At 58.6% G+C, this 16,667-nt stretch overlaps 1 protein-coding gene and 1 non-coding gene across 3 annotated transcripts; both read right to left on the bottom strand.

Moving 5' to 3' along the window:
- Positions 1–224: 224 nt before the first annotated feature.
- On the bottom strand, positions 225–12,213 carry CWC25 (CWC25 spliceosome associated protein homolog). 2 transcript variants are annotated; one of them, XM_029074805.2, is made up of 10 exons: positions 12,099–12,213; positions 10,155–10,327; positions 8,248–8,484; positions 5,752–5,821; positions 5,412–5,539; positions 5,192–5,255; positions 4,023–4,198; positions 3,768–3,866; positions 2,691–2,852; positions 225–467 (listed from the first exon to the last, which is right to left on the bottom strand). In XM_029074805.2, the coding sequence occupies exons 1-10, from the start codon at positions 12,114–12,116 to the stop codon at positions 353–355; spliced, it is 1,242 nt and encodes a 413-aa protein (XP_028930638.1). In that variant the 5' UTR covers positions 12,117–12,213; the 3' UTR covers positions 225–352. The 2 variants fall into 2 exon arrangements, with proteins under 2 accessions (XP_028930638.1, XP_028930639.1); XM_029074806.1 differs by lacking the exon at positions 12,099–12,213 and adding an exon at positions 11,698–11,719.
- Positions 12,214–16,179: 3,966 nt separating this feature from the next.
- On the bottom strand, positions 16,180–16,251 carry TRNAC-GCA. Its single transcript has one exon. It is a non-coding gene; the product is annotated as a tRNA-Cys (tRNA).
- Positions 16,252–16,667: the final 416 nt, after the last annotated feature.

Raw genomic sequence — 16,667 nt, forward strand, 5'->3', positions numbered from 1 at the left:
AGGGAGGACTCCCCGTCGGCCCGTCTGGAAAACCCCGGGGGCCCCGCGGCGGGAGGAGGCCGGGCGGCCCGGCGGGGCGTCCTCGCCCCCCGACCGCGGCCCCGGTCCCCCCCCCCCCGGGACGCCCGGCGAGCCCGGCCGGCGGCTCTCCCCGCCCGGACCTTCGCGGCCCCTCTCCGGCCGGGGCGAGAAGGTTCATTTCCAACAGCGGCGGTGGACGTGTCTTCAGAAGAAGTCATCTCAGCTCTTATAAAGAGGAATGCGGACGAGCCAGCGGCTCTTGCGGGGGGCGGGGGGGTGGGTTCGGGAAGGGAACGGACGCGGCCCCGCCCCGGGGGTCGGGCGGACTACATCATCTCTTCATAAAGTTCTTCTCGAGGGCGGCCGGGGTTCTCTGGATGGAGTGGACGTTGCGCTTGAGGCGGTCCTCCAACGAAGACGTGGCAGTGCTCTCCAGCTTCAGGCGCCTGGCGGGGGGGAGGACGGGGAAACCCCTTACCCTCGGCTGTATTCAGGGCACTCGATCGATCCCCTCGGCCCCTCCTACCTCACCTCTCTGCTCTCCCACTACAACCGGCCCTCTCGCTTCGCTCCTCCAGTGCCAACCTTCTCCCCGGGCCTCCACCTCGTCCAGCCCGCCCTCCCTCCTTCACCTCCGACGGACGATCGCTCTCCCCCCCTCCTCCAAGTCTTATTGAAGGCCCATCTCCTCCGGGAGGCCTTCCCCGACTACACCCTCGTTTCCCCTTCTCCCACTCCCTTCTGTGTCCCCCTTGCACTTGAATTTGCACCCTTTAGTCACCCCTCCCGCCCTCTCGCGCTCAGGTGCGCGGCCGCAACTCAGAGTAATGTCCGCCTCCCCCTCTAGACTGTCGGCTCGCTGCGGTACGGGAACGCGTCTATCAACTCTATTATATTCTCCCAAGTGCTCAGTACAGCACTGTTTCAAGTGCCGTTCTAAGCGCTGAGGTAGATACGAGATAACTGGGTTGGACTAAGTCTTCATCCCCATTTAACGGCCGAGGGAACTGAGGCCCAGAGAAGCGAGGCGACTCGCCCGAGGTCACAGGGCAGACAAGTGGCGGAGCCGGGATTAGAACACAGGTCCTCCCGGCTCCCGGGCCCGTGCTCTATCCACTAGGCCACGCCGCCTCTCCGACCGGGTCACTAAGTCGCCTCGCTTCCCTCTGCCTCAGTTCCCTCATGTGGAAAACGGAGGTGAAGACGGTGAGTCCCGTGGGGGACCTGGACTGTGTCCGACCCGATTAGGCGGTCTCTATCCCAGCGCTTAGAACGGCGCTTGACCCGTAGTAAGCGCTTCGCAAATCCCATTAAAGAAAGAGCGGCTTGGGCGCCGGGGCGGCCTGATGCCATCCCGAAGGCAGAGTCAACCTCCCCGGGGGGAAGGCCGTGCTGGGGGCCGACAGAGGCTCTATGGATTCCCGCCCCACCCCGCCCCGCCGCCACTGCAGGGGCCTGGACGGACGCCAGGCTCGGCCCGGAGCCGGACAGCGAGTGGCCGGCCCCTCCAGCTTCCACGCGACGTCGGCCTGCCGGGATGCACGTACACGCACATATAATCTTCCCCTTGCCAACCCGCCAGGCCACAAACATATATATGCACACACGCTATCCTCCCGCCTGCCAGGACACCCCCGCAATCTTCCACAGTGCAATCCACCAGGACATATACATCCCCCCCCCCAATCTTCCAACTCACTGGGACGTGCACGGACGGACACACACAGTGCTCTGCACACAGTAAGCGCTCAATAAATACTAGAATGAATGAATCTTCCAGTTATCATCTTCTTCCAGATGAACCCAGTGCCATCTCTGTGGCAACCCACTGGGGTGGGCAGACACACACACACACCCCCTCCCCCCACCAGCGTGGCTCCCCAAATCCAAGTGGCCTCTCGGAAACGGTCCCCGTAACAGCCCGGAGGGTCACGGCCGGGATCAGAGAGGCCACTGCGCCTCATTCCTTTATGAACGATCATGTTGGTATTTGGTAAGCGTTTACTCGGGGCCAGGCACCGTACTGAGCGCCAAAGTGGATACAAGCAAATCGGGCTGGACCCAGTCCCTGTCCCAGGTGGGGCTCACCGTCTCAGTCCCCATTTTCCAGATGAGGGAACTGAGGCACAGAGAAGTGAAGTGACGCGGCCGAGGTCACCCCGCAGACACGCGGCGGAGCCGAGATTAGAACCCATGACCAGTTAGACTCCCAGGCCCGGGCTCTCTCCACTACGCCCTGCTCCTTCTCGACTTCTGCTACTATTTACCAGTTGTGTTTATTGAGCGCTTACTGGGCGCAGAGCACTGTTCTAAGTGCTTGGGAGAGGGCGACACGACAACGGCACGGACGCGCTCCCCGCCGCCGCCGACTTTACGGCCTCGAGTACTATTACCGTCACCGCTTGCGGCGGAGTCCACACCTCCCCAGTTACAGCCGCTCACCCTCCCTCAGAGGGCCACGTCCAGCACGGCTGCGAAGACCGCCGGGTTGTCCGCGCTGGCCCCCGGGGAGCTCAAGCGGTTTTCCCTCCCACCTCTTCTACCCCCGGGACTGAGGTTCCCTCCTCCTCTGCCCGCTCCACCCCGGCTGGCCCGCGTCCCCCCGACCCCTCCGGGGGAGAGGGTCCCCGAGCGGACCCCGGGCCCCCCGCCGCCGGCCGGCCACTCACTGGATGAACTTCCCGTCCCGCGAGTCCAGCTTCTCCAGCTTCCGCTCCCGCTCGTCCTCCTTCTCGTGCTTCTTGAGGCTGCTGAGACGCTCTTCTTCCCTCCGCTTGGCGTCGTCCATCATCTCCTGCCGCTTCCGCTCCAGCTCCTCGGCCGAGAGCTTTCTGGGGGCGGAGAGGCGGCCCCGCGGGCTCCGTCAGGCCCCGCCGGGGAAAGGGACCGCCCCGAGCCGGACCCCCTCGCCCTTCCCGCCGGCCTCCCGGCCCGAGCCGGGGCCTAGAATGGCGCTTGGCACGTAGTAAGCGCTTAACGAACACCAGGATGATTATTTGAGCGGCGGAGCGAACAGAGAGCCGGGAGACCCAACCTGGTTTGAGGCCGCCGGCCTGCAGAGAGACCTCAGGCCCCTTAATTAATACTAATGACACTGATAATAACAGTGCTTGTTCAACACTTACTATGTGGCAAGCACTGCTCTCGGCGCTGGGGGAGATCCGAGGTAATCAGGTTGGACACAGTCCCTAGCCCACGTGTGACTCACAGTCTTAATCCCCATTTGACAGAGGGGGGGGAACTGAGGCCCGGGGAAGTGACAAGCCCAAGGTGACCCGGCAGGCAAGTGGCGGAACCGGGACTAGAACCCAGGTCCTGCTGACTCCCGGGCCCGTGCTCTACCCACTAGGCCGCGCTGCTTCTCTACCTCTCCGGGCCCCAGCTCCGATCTCTGTAAAATGGGGAGGGGGAGGAGACGACTGCCGTGAAAGCGCCTCGCAGTCGAACCGGAAGCCAAGGGCCTGGAGCGTCTCGACCGGCCCGGCCCCGTCCCAGTTCCCCGGTGGCCGAGGGAACCCAGGATCGCCGCCGCCCGCGTCTCACGGGGAAAAGCTCCCCCAAAACAATAGTGGCTACAGTGCCTTTCTCCCCACAGCGCTTTCCCGACTCTCCCGGCCCGGCCTCGGGACCCCTCGACCCTCGGTGGGGTGGCGGGCTGGGCTCTCGCCCCTCGCTCCCATCATACCCAGAGACGAGGGGGCGGCGGCCCTCTCCTGGGCCCGGCCTTCCCGACTGCGGGGACCCACCTGGTGTAGCCCGAGGCGTGCCGCCGGGTGTACCCTTCCTTCTTCGGCGGGGGGCTCTTCCCCCGGTCCTTGTCCTTCCTGTCTCCCTTGGAGCCGTGCCTGAGAGCCGGGAGGAGGCCTCTTGGGTGGGGCCCCGGCCCCGGCCCCGGCCCCGGCCCCGGCCCCGGCCCCGGCCCCGGGCCCGGCCGCCGCCCCCTCGCTCCCCGCCCTCCTCCCGCCGTCCCTCCGCGGACCTCCCCCGGCCGGCTCACTCACGGCCTGCTGGGCCCGGGGGAGCGGGGCTGCCGGCTCCGGGACTCGCCTTCCCCCGTCCCCTTCCGGGGGGACCGGGATACGCTCCGGGACCTGTCCCCGGGCCTGGGGGCGCCGCTCTTCCGCTCCGCCGTCGGGGAGCCCTCCGGCCTCCGGCCGCGCTGCTCGGGATCCCTGACCTAGACGGCGGGGCCAGACGAAGGGGGGCGGGCCGCTGAGGACCAAGCCCGGGAGATAGCAGAATGCCTGGGGGTGGGGGGGTGAGGAGGGTCCGCGGGGGTCCACCGCCACGACCCAGGCCATCGGCCCGTCCGTCCGTTCTCCCCCGCCGGGGAGCGGCCGCAGCAGAGGCCGGCCTGGAGGAGGCGGCGGGGAACTCGGCCCCGGAGCTCTGCGTCTGCGGTTGGGGCACCCAGAACCCTAGAATCCAAGATCCCCGTGATTTCTACTAATGTCTGCCTCCACGTCTGGACCGTGAGCTCATTGTGGGCAGGGAACGGGGTCTACCAACCCTGTTATGCTATACCGTACTCTCCCAAGTGCTTAGTACAGTGCTCTGCACAAAGTAGGTATTCAATAAATACCACCGATGGAGCTGGGTGAAGCTCAAGAGGTCCTCTGGGCCAGCCCTCCATCACCCCACCCCTGACGCCACCCAGGACGTACCCATCTCCAATTAATTAACGGCATTTATTGAGCGCTTAACCGTGAGCGGACGCCGGGCTAAACGCTTGGGAGAGTACACGGTCCCTGCCCGTGACCTTAGAGTCTAAAGAGGAGGGGCAGACATTAATACAAATAAATTACGGACCCGTACAGCCTCTAGACTGTAAGCTCTTCCACTAGACTGTAACCTCGTTGTGGGCGGGAAACGTGTCTATTTATTGTTATGTTGTACTCTCCCGACCGCTTAGTACAGTGCCCTGCACACGGTAAGCGCTCAGTAAATACGACCGACAGGCTGATAGGTACCTAAGCGCCGTGGGGCTGAGCTCGGGGCCGAGTGAGGCAGGTGGCATGCGACCCACCCCCGGGGCCTCTCTCCTTCCATCCCACCCTGGCCTCCGGCTGCAACCAGGATCCGACTCCCCGGGTTCAGCCCCTGGCAGACAAGGGCAGGGCCGCTTTGGCTCCTCTCCCGCGGGCCCGGACCCCGCCCCGAGGGTCCTTACCTGCAGGCCGTAGCCCGGGACCCTGGACAGGGCTGGGGGAGAGCCGGCGACCTTCCTCGACACCCTGGAGGGGGACAGAGACCCCGAGTCGTCGGGGGAAGGAGGCAGAATCAGGGAGCCCGAGGGCCTTGTCCCTTTCCCGCGGGGGGTGAGGAGGAGGAACGACCCCAGCCCCGTCAGCCGGGCGGGACGGCCTGCCGGGCCGTCCCCTGCTGCTCACCGTCTCCGGCTCCTCTCGCCCTCGCTGGCCGAGGCCTCGCTGCTGGAGCTGCGGTGCTTGTGCTTCTTGTGTTTCTTTTTCTTCTCCTTCTTCCTCTTCTTCTCCTTCTTTTCCAGGCTCAGCTGCAGCTGGGATGGGCACAGCACCCGACCGGTCTACCCCACCCCTGGCCCCCGCCTTCCCCCACCTGCTCCGAGCTCGCCAATTTGGGCTCGACGCCAGAGAGGAAGAAGCACGTTTCGTCACGCCACACCCCCTCGCCCCTCTCCCCGAGACCTCCTCCTCTGACGGCCCCCCGTTTCCTGATCTCCCTGGGCCGGCTATTTTAGGGAGCGCTCACCAATGCTTTGATTTTCTTCATTTTCACGGGGTTATTTAAAACTTCTCTCTTTTTCTCCTCCTCTCTCTTCCTAAAGTAGTAGTAAGAAGGGAATTAAAAAAAAAAAAATCCAACTCTCAACTCGGTACTCCGAGCACCCAGACTGCTGTAAACTCACTGTGGGCAGGAATGTGTCTGGTTATTGTTCTGTTGGACTCTCCCGAGTGCTTAGTACAGTGCTGTGCCCACAGTAAGCTCTCAAAACGACAACGAATGAATGGATATAGCGGCCCAGTCTCGGGGCTCTGCCCACTCCGGTGGGGTAGCCCCACCTCGTAGGCGCCCGATCCAATGCCCTGCACCTTGATAAGCAAACACCCTGTGCCTGGCCCAGCGCACAGGTTTCCTCTAAACCCTCAGTCCACACCGCAGCTTTTATTACCCACGGAAATTGCTGATTTTATATTCTCTCTGAGGTTGGCCCCGAGCAAGATCTCAACAAATACCCCATCGATCGTAATTCTACTGACGGCATTTATCGTGTGCTGGGCATCCAGGATTCTGACACCCTCCTAGAAACTGCAGACCATAATGATAATGGTACTTGTTAAGCGCTTACTATGTGCCAAGCACTGTTCATTCATTCAACAGTATTTATTGAGCGCTTACTATGTGCAGAGCACTGGTACTAAGCGCTTGGGATGAACAAGTCGGCAACAGATAGAGACGGTCCCTGCCGTCTGACGGGCTTACGGTCTAATCGGGGGAGACGGACGGACGAGAACGATGGCGATAAATAGAGTCGAGGGGAGGAACATCTCGTAAAAACCGATGGCGACTAAATAGAATCGAGGCGATGTACATTTCATTAACAAAATAAATAGGGTAATGAAAATATATACAGCCGAGCGGACGAGTACAGTGCCGAGGGGATGGGAAGGGAGAGGGGGAGGAGCGGAGGGAAAGGGGGGAAAAGAGGGTTTAGCTGCGGAGAGGTGAAGGGGGGATGGTAGAGGAAGTAGAGGGAGAAGAGGAGCTCAGTCTGGGAAGACCTCTTGGAGGAGGTGAGTTTTAAGTAGGGTTTTGAAGAGGGGAAGAGAATCAGTCTGGCGGAGGTGAGGAGGGAGGGCGTTCCGGGACCGCGGGAGGACGTGGCCGGGGGTCGACGGCGGGGATAGGCGAGACCGAGGGACGGCGAGGAGGTGGGCGGCGGAGGAGCGGAGCGTGCGGGGTGGGCGGTAGAAAGAGAGAAGGGAGGAGAGGTAGGAAGGGGCGAGGTGACGTAGAGCCTCGAAGCCTAGAGTGAGGAGTTTTTGTTTGGAGCGGAGGTCGATGGACAACCACTGGAGTTGTTTAAGAAGGGGAGTGACACGCCCAGATCGTTTCTGCGGGAAGATGAGCCGGGCAGCGGAGTGAAGAATAGACCGGAGCGGGGCGAGAGAGGAGGAAGGGAGGTCAGAGAGAAGGCTGACACGGTAGTCTAGCCGGGATATAACGAGAGCCCGTAGCAGTAAGGTAGCCATTTGGGTGGAGAGGAAAGGGCGGATCTGGGCGAAAGGTGAAACCGGCAGGTCTCGGTAACGGATAGGATGCGTGGGGTGAACGAGAGAGACGAGTCAAGGACGACACCGAGATCGCGGGCCCGAGAGACGGGAAGGACGGTCGTGCCATCCACGGTGATAGGGAAGTCTGGGAGAGGACCGGGTTTGGGAGGGAAGATGAGGAGCTCAGTCTCGCTCATGTTGAGTTTTAGGTGGCGGGCCGACATCCAGGTGGAGACGTCCCGGAGGCGGGAGGAGATGCGAGCCTGAAGGGACGGGGAGGGGAAAGGGAGCACTGTTCTGAGTGCTGGGATAGATACAAGGTGATCAGGTTGTCCCACGAGCGACTCACGATCTTAATCCCCATTTTCCGGATGAGGTCATCGAGGCCCAGAGAAATTAAGTGACTTCCCCAAGGTCACACAGCAGACAAGTGGCGGAGGCGGGATTAGAACCCATGTCCTCGGACTCCCAAGCCCAGGCTCTTTCCACTAAGCCACGCTGCTTCTCATCTCCAAGGCACCAGCCACGCCGAGCAGCGTGGCCCAGTGGATAGAGCAACGGGCCTGGGAGTCAGAAGGATCTGGTTCCGATCCCGGCTCCGCCGCGTGCCTGCTGCACGGCCTCGGGCAACTCGCTTCACTTCTCCGGGCCTCAGTTATCTCCTCTGTAAAGTGGGGATGAAGACCGTGAGCCCCACGTGGTTCAGGGACTGTGTCCAACCTAATGAGCTTCTCTCTATTCCAGCGCTTAAAACAGAGCCCGGCACATAGTAAGTGCTTAACCGATACCATAAAAAAAAAAGAGACACACACATAGAGTCTGAGAGCCCCAGACGGAGAGAGACAGATTCCGAGGGACCCAGACGGACAGACCCTCAGACAGACCGCGTCTTTCTGCTAAGTAGTGGGGGGTCGTACCACGCTCCTCTTCCTCCCGGGCAGTAAAGCCCCCACGGCCCCCCGCCCGGCGGTACCGGATGATGAAGAGCGGGTCTTCCCGGATTTTGCTGGCCATGTCGAGGACGGAGTTGGCTCCCGACGGGGCGAAGATGGAGCCGGGCAGCAGGCCCGTCTCCGAGGAGCAGCCGGCCTCCTTGTCCTCGCTCTTCTCCAGGACGTACTTGTCGACGGGCCGGCCCATCAGGTACTCGTCCCGGTTCACCAGGCCGCCGGGGCCCTGGTACATCCAGTCCAGCTTCTCTTCTCTCTTCCTGGTTCGGGGAGGGAGGTGCCGCTCACGTCTGCGCTCTGCGCGTCCCCCCAGGCCCCCAGCCCCCCACGCCGGACCTTTCACTGGCCCATACAAAGCCCAGACTCCTGCTTGGGGGGGTCTAGCGGAAAGAGAGCACGACTGGGAGTCGGGAAACCCAGGTCCGGTCCCAGCTCTTCCACCGGCCTGCTGGGTGACCTCGGGTGACTCACCGAACCTCTCTGGACCTCCCTTTCTTCTCTTGAAAAATGGGGAGAAGACCCCGCCCCTCCCGGCCCCTCGCCCTACCGCTTGGATTGTGAACCCCGGGTGGAACCGGGGGTCGGATCGATCGTCTCGAATCCATCCCGGTGCCCAGCACGACGCTGGGCACGTAGTGACCATTTAATAGCGAGATGACTCATACGACCTGCCAGATTCTGACCCGAATTGAGAAGGAGCAGGGCTTAGAGGCAAGAGCCCGGGCTGGGGAGTCAGAGGACGGCTCCGCCACTAGTCTGCTGTGTGACCTTGGGCGAGCCACTTCACTTCTCTGCACCTCGGTTACCTCATCTGTAAAATGGGGATGGAGACTGTGAGCCCCTCGGGGGACAACCTGAATACCTTGTATCCACCCCAGCGCTTGCTACAGTGCTTGGCACACAGTAAGCGCTGAACAAATACCACAGTTGACTAATGGGGGGGAGGGTTAAACACTGGAATAGAAGACCAGGAGAGATGGAGCTTTCTCACCCTGAAGACTTGGGGGATGGAAACGAGGATCTTAGCCCACCGAGGCAAGGGGACCTGAGCCTGCAGATCGGAGGGACTGAGGAGGGTCGCTCGAGAAAATCCGCCTCAGCTCATCCACAGAGCCGGTTTCCACAGGTGGACCTCGCTCGGGTTGATCCCGTGCACCTCCTCGGGAGGCCCGGAGAGATCCGGCTCTCCCTCGGGAACCTCCTTCCTACGATTCTCTACCGAGCAGTGGGCCTCCCTTTCTGGAGAATCGGAAAACCAGGAGGGCCGAAGGAACACCAGGAATCTGCCGGACGTTCCCCGGCGCCCGGGCCAGCTTCAGGCCCACGGGTCAGGTCCGGGACGGTAAAGGATTCTATTCGGCGGAGCCGGGCCTCGCCCGTCTCCGTGACCTAGCATCTTGGCCCCGCGTCTGGACTCGGAGGAGCTGGGTTCTAAACCTGACTCTGTCACTTGCTAGCTGTGGGACCTCACGCAAGGCTCATCACTTCTCCGGGCTTCAGTTCTTTCCAACTGTCAGATGGGGATTCAATCACAACAATAACTCACCGTGACGTTCGCTAAGCGCTTACTACGTGCCAGGCACCGAACCGAGTGCTAGGTAGGTACAAGCAAATGGGGCCGGCCGCGGTCCCCGTCCCACGTGGGGCTCACCGACTCGATCCCCATTTTCCAGATGAGGTCACTGAGGCCCAGAGAAGTGACCGACCCGACGGACAAGTGGCAGAGCTGGAATTAAAATCCACGACTCCCAGGCCCGGGCCGTAGCCCGACACCTCTTCTCCCTCCCCCTTAAGACTGCGTCGCGGGGACTGTGTGCGACCTGATCATCGATGCTGGCGCTCCCTCAGTGCCTGACACAGCACAGTGCCTGATGGCACGAGGGTAACACTGATCGCGGGCGAGGCGGCCGCCGGGCAGCTCCCCACTCACTTGACGGCCCCCACGTCCTCGGCGTAGCGCTGCATCTCCTCCCGGGCCCGCTCCTCTCGCAGCTCCCGCTGCAGCTCCTCGATCTTCTTGCGCTCCGCCTCATGCTTCTGCTCCGCCTTCCACACCTTCTCCACATTGCGGAGCGTCTGGGGGTGCCAGCTCTTCTTCAGATTCTGGAAGGGACGGGGATGGTCAGATCCTTGCAGGCGCTCATTCGTCCCATCGTATTCATTGGGCGCTTACTGGGTGCAGAGCACTGGACTAAGCGCTGGGGAGAGCACGGGCCCCTCACCTTTGTCTTTTAAAGCCCTCCATCACCTTGCCCCTTCCTTCCTCACCTCGCTTCTCTCCTCCTATTCAGCCGTCTTTCTTGAGCGCTTACCGTGTGCAGAGCACTGGTCTAAGCGCTGGGGAGAGCACGAGCCCCTCGTGGCTCGGTGGAAAAGAGCCTGGGCTTCGGAGTCAGAGGTCATGAGTTCGACTCCCGGCTCTGCCACTTGTCAGCTGCGTGACTGTGGGCAAGTCACTTCACTTCTCTGTGCCTCAGTGACCTCATCTGGAAAATGGGGATTAACTGGGAGCCTCAAGTGGGATAACCTGATTACTCTGTATCTACCCCAGCGCTTAGAACAGTGCTCTGCACATAGTAAGCGCTTAACAAATACCAACCTTTGTCTTTAAAGCCCTCCATCACCTTGCCCCTTCCTTCCTCACCTCGTTTCTCTCCTCCTATTCACTCAGTTGTATTTCTTGAACACTTACTATGTGCAGAGCACTGGACTAAGCGCTGGGGAGAGCACAAACCCCTCACCTTTGTCTTTAAAGCCCTCCACCACCTTGCCCCTTCCTTCCTCACCTCGCTTCTCTCCTCCTATACATTCAGTCTTATTTCTTGAGCACTTACTATGTGCAGAGCACTGGACTAAGCGCTGGGGAGAGCACAAGCCCCTCACCTTTGTCTTTAAAGCCCTCCGCCACCTTGCCCCTTCCTTCCTCACCTTGTTTCTCTCCTCCTATTCACTCAGTCGTATTTCTTAAGCAGCGTGGCTCAGTGGAAAGAGCATGGGCTTTGGAGTCAGAGGTCATGGGTTCGAATCCCAGCTCTGCCACTTGTCAGCTGTGTGACTGTGGGCAAGTCACTTAACTTCTCTGTGCCTCAGTTCCCTCATCTGTAAAATGGGGATTAAGACTGTGAGCCCCACGTGGGACAACCTGATTCCCCTGTGTCTACCCCAGCGCTTAGAACAGTGCTCTGCACATAGTAAGCGCTTAACAAATACCAACATTACTATTATTATTATTATTACTATGTGCAGAGCACTGTACTAAGCGCTGGGGAGAGCATAAGCCCCTCACCTTTGTCTTTAACGCCCTCCACCACCTTGCCCCTTCCTTCCTCACCTCGTTTCTCTCCTCCTATACATTCAGTCTTATTTCTTGAGCACTTACTGTGTGCAGAGCACTGGACTAAGCGCTGGGGAGAGCACAAGCCCCTCACCTTTGTCTTTAAAGCCCTCCGCCACCTTGCCCCTTCCTTCCTCACCTCGCTTCTCTCCTCCTATTCACTCAGTCGTCTGTCTTGAGCGCTTACTATGTGCAGAGCGCTGGACTAAGCGCTTGGAAAGGCCAATTCAGCCACAAAGGGAGGCACAGACCTTAACCCAACAACGGGCTCGCGGTCTAGAACGGGGGAAACTGACACCTAAACGAGTAAACGGGCACCAACAGCCTCAACGTCGATGGAATTATACAGACACGTCCAATAAACAGAATAAATAGAAGAAGAATAAACATAAATACTAATAAATGTCATAATAAAATAAATAGAATAAATATGTCGATCTCTCCACCAGGGCTTTGGGGAGCCCCGCCCCTCCCCCACCTCCCGTTGGGGCTTCCGGTGCCGCTGACCCCGGGGGCCCCCGGGGGCCCCCAACTCCTCACCAGGTCTCCCCCCCCCATGATGGCGACGACCCCTCAGGCCCCGGGGGCGGCGGCGGCGGCGGCGGCGGCGGCAGCAGCAGGCCCGGCCGCCCAAAGCGCCACTTCCGGGAGGCCGCGCGTGAGGTCATCCCGCGGCGACCCCTTCTGGCGGCGGCGCGGGGAGATGACGTCGCCCGCGGCGACCCCTTCTGGCGGCGGCGCGCGGCGATGACGCTCGCCGCGGCGCGGGGGGGGTGACGTCACCACCCCCGCCAGAGGGCGCGCGGCCGCGTCGTCACGTGGCCGCCTCTCCTCAGCGCCCCCTAGTGATAACGACGGTGGTCTTTATTAGCAGTATTGTTACTATGACCTGCGTTATTATTAATTAGAATCGTTTTTAGTGAGCGCTTGCTGTGTGCAAAGCACTGTACTAAGCGCTTGGGAGAGAACACTGCCAACCTAAGAATAATTATTTATTTATTTATTAAGCGCTTACTCTGTGCAGAGGACTGTTCTAAGCGCTGGGGGAGAGACAGGGTCATCAGATTGTCCCACGCGGGGCTCACATTTTTTAATCCCCATTTTTACAGATGAGGTGACTGATTAGACTGTAAGCCCGTCAAAGGGCAGGGACGGTCCCTAACTGTTACCGATTTGTCCATTCCAAGCGCTTAGTACAGTGCTCTGCACATGGTAAACGCTCAATAAATACTATTGAATGAAAGTGGCGGAGTGGAATTAGAACCCACGACCTCTGACTCCCAAGCTAGTGTGCCAACCACTGTTCTAAGCACTGGGGTAAATACAGGGTAATCAGGTTGTCTCACCTGGGGTTCACAGTCTTCATCCCCATTTGACAGATGAGGGAACTGAGGCCCAGAGAAGCGAAGTGACTGGCCCACAGTCACCCAGCTGACAAGTGGCAGAGCCGGGATTCGAACTCTGACTCCCAAGCCGGGGCTCTTTCCACTGAGCACACTACAACATCAGGCACCACAATCTAGAGGGAATAATTGTGGCGTTTTGTTAAGCCCCTACTACGGTCCTAGCACTGTCCTAAGCGCTGAGGTGGATACAAGCAAATGGGGTTGGACACAGTCCCTGTCCCGCATGAGGCTGGCAATCTTAATCCCCGTTTTACAGATGAGGGAACTGAGGCCCAGAGAAGCGAAGCGGCTTGCCCATGGCCATGCAGCAGACCGGTGGCGGAGCAGGGATTAGAACCCAAGACCTTCTGACTCCCAGGCCCGGGCTCTAGTCACTAGGCCATGCAGCTTCCCGTTCTCTGCTCAGCTCCATTTGGGGGTCGCCTTCATCCTGGAGACGAGGCTTATTTTGTACCACAGAACCCGCTCAGGAGGACATTGTCATTTCATCACCCTACTCTGTCACAGTCCTGGTATTAAATACCAAATAATGTTGGTATTTGTTAAGCTCTTACCACGTGCCAAAGCGCTGGGGTAGATATAAGGTCATCAGATTGTCCCACGTAGGGCTCACGTTCTTCATCCCCATTTTACAGATGAGGGAACTGAGGCACAGAGAAGTGAAGAGACTTACGCAGGGTCACACAGCTGACAAGCAGCAAAACCGGGATTAGAACCCATGACCTCTGCCTCCCAAGCCCGGGCTCTTTCCACTAAGCCACGCTGCTTCTCTACATCATGTACATGGCATCATAAACTCTGTTGTATTGTACTCTCCCAAGCGCTTAGTACAGTACTCAGCACATAGTAAGCCCTATGGTTGATGGATTGTTGCACTCTTCCAAGCACTTAGTACAGTGTTCTGCACATAAGTGCTCAAAAAATAGTGTTAATTGTTGTACTGTATTCTCCCAAGAGCTTAATAAAGTTCTCTGCACATAGTAAGCACTCAAATATTGACCGTTGTACTCTCCCAAGTGCCTGGTACAGTGCTCTGCACATAGTAAATGCTCAGTAAATATCATTGGTTGACTGATGGTTGCACTTTTCCAAGTGCTTAGTAGAGTGTTCTGTACATAAGTGCTCAATAAATATCACTGATTATTGTATTCTCCCAAGAGCTTAGTACAGTGCTCCGCACATAGTAAGCACTCAATAAATATTACTGATTGATTGTTGTAATAATAATAATAATAATGTTGGTATTTGTTAAGCGCTTACTCTGTGCAGAGCACTGTTCTAAGCGCTGGGAGAGATACAGGGGAATCAGGTTGTCCCACGTGAGGCTCACAGTTAATCCCTATTTTACAGATGAGGTAACTGAGGCACAGAGAAGTTAAGAGACTTGCCCACAGACACACAGCTGACAAATGGCAGAGCTGGGAGTCGAACCCATGACCTCTGACTCCGAAGCCCAGGCTCTTTCCACTGAGCCACGTTGCTTTGCTTAGTACAGCGCTCTGCACACAGTAATCATTCAGTAAATGCCATCGATTGATCGATCAGGACTTTGGGATGACTCTCCATGAAAACAGCCCAGTGGGGCGCCAGAGTAGTGGTGCTGAGAAGCAGTGTGGCCTAGCGGAAAGAACATCGGCCTGGGAGTCAGAGGACTTGATTATGTGCGTCTACTATGTGTCGATACTGGGGTAGGTACGAGTTGATTAGATCTGACACAGTCTCCCTTTGCCGTGGGGCAAAAGGGAAGGGAAGTCTAGAGTGGGGCAGGAAATCAGGTATTGAATCCTCATTTTACAGATGAGAAAACTGAGGCCCAGAGACGTTTCAGGTCTTGCCCAAGGTCACCCAGCAGGCGAGGGGCAGAGTTGGGACTAGAACCCGGGTCTCCTGATCCTTGGGCTTACGATCTTTCCACTAGGACACGCTTAACTAGTCAGCCCCACTGTGGAAGACTTCCCTCCCGACATCAGGGACCCCAGAAGTTTAGAACTGAAAACCCGACGTGGGAGCGGGTACAGATTCTCATCCAACTCTCCCATCGTCATCAGTGGTATTTACTGAGCGCTTTCCAAGTGCAGAGTCCTGTACTAAGCGCTGGGGAGAGTACAGGACAACAGAATTGGCAGACCGGGTTCCCTGCCCACAGACAAGTTTACAGTCTAGAGAGGTCTGGGCTGCTGGGGTGGTAACAGATTCATTCATTCATTCATATATATTGAGCGCTTGCTGCGTGCAAAGCAGTGTGCTAAGCACTTACAACATAGCAATAGAGGTGTACATCCCCTTGATTCTATTTATCGTGATAATGTCGTTTTGCTTCATTCTGTTTTGCTCTGCCGTCTCTCTCCCCCGATTAGACTGTGAGCCCGTCATGGGGCAGGGATGGTCTCTATCTGTTGCCAAACGGTCCATTCCAAGCGCTTAGTACAGTGCTCTGCACATAGTAAGTGCTCAATAAATACTATTGAATGAATGAATGAATCGCTGCCCGCCCGCAACAGGCTCACAGTTTAGAGGCTGGCTCCCAGATTTATAACAATAATAGTTGTTAAGCACTATATGCCAGATGCTGTACTAAGCGCTTAGGTGGAGAGAGGCAAATTGGGTTGGACAGTCCCCGTCCCACATGGGGCTCCCAGTCTTAATCCCCTTTTTACAGGTGGGGTGACTAAAGCACAGAGAAGTGAAGTGGCTTGCCCACGGTCACACGGCAGCCAAGTGGCGGAGCCACGATTAGAACCCAGGTCCTTTCGATTCCCAGGCCCGTGCTCTAACCACTACGCCACGCTACGTCTGGAAAGCAGGGAGGGGTCTTCCGGAGCTGAAGGCCCCACGCTCCTCCCGGCCCGCGACCACCCCGGCTTCTCGGTCCCGGGGAATGAGCCGCAGGGGCATCGGCTCGGAAAAGCCATTTCAGGGAGCCAGACACCTTCGGCGCTCCGGGCCCGGCCCCGGACTCCAAAGAATGATTCCTTGCCATCTGCTTCATTCATTCACTCCTTCAATCGTCTTTACTGAGCACTTCCTGCAGGCAGAGCACTGTACTAAGCGCTCGGGAGAGGACGACACAACACTAAACAGACACGTTCCCTGCCCGCGACGAGCTTACAATCTGGGTGGCGGTTTTCCTTGCAGAAAGTCGAGGGAGCGGGGACGGACGGGAAGGGGCTCGCAGACAGCAGGCATCCGATGGAAAAAAAAAATAAAAAGGAGGAAGGGGGCACCCGGATTTGAACCGGGGACCTCTTGATCTGCAGTCAAATGCTCTACCCCTGAGCTATACCCCCATGCTTGCTAATGCCGCCGTCTAGTCCATTTACGGTGACTCTTCCAACCCGTCCCACCTGTTCCACCTGCCGCCACGCTCTCCGGGTGAAGACGATCGACACGCCAAGCAGTAAAACTGGGCTGGACCCAAGGCCCGGATTTGAGGAAAGGGCTGATGGCACCGGCATGACCAGGCACACCCTGAAACCGCAGAGAACCAGCTCCCCCGGGCAGACGGGGCCCGGACCACCCTGCTCCTTTCCACAGGTCATCCCCTCCCAGCTTCTGCCTCGGGGGCGTTCATTCGATTGTAATTTATCAAGCTCTTACTGTGGGCCAAGCGCTGTACCGAGCGCTTGGGGGGAGTACACCATAACGACCAACGGACGCTAGCCTCTGTCCAGCCCGGAGGGCCTCTCTTGCTCAGTCTTTAAGT

This window comes from Ornithorhynchus anatinus, chromosome 11 (assembly GCF_004115215.2).
Source record: "Ornithorhynchus anatinus isolate Pmale09 chromosome 11, mOrnAna1.pri.v4, whole genome shotgun sequence".
Taxonomy (NCBI): domain Eukaryota; kingdom Metazoa; phylum Chordata; class Mammalia; order Monotremata; family Ornithorhynchidae; genus Ornithorhynchus; species Ornithorhynchus anatinus.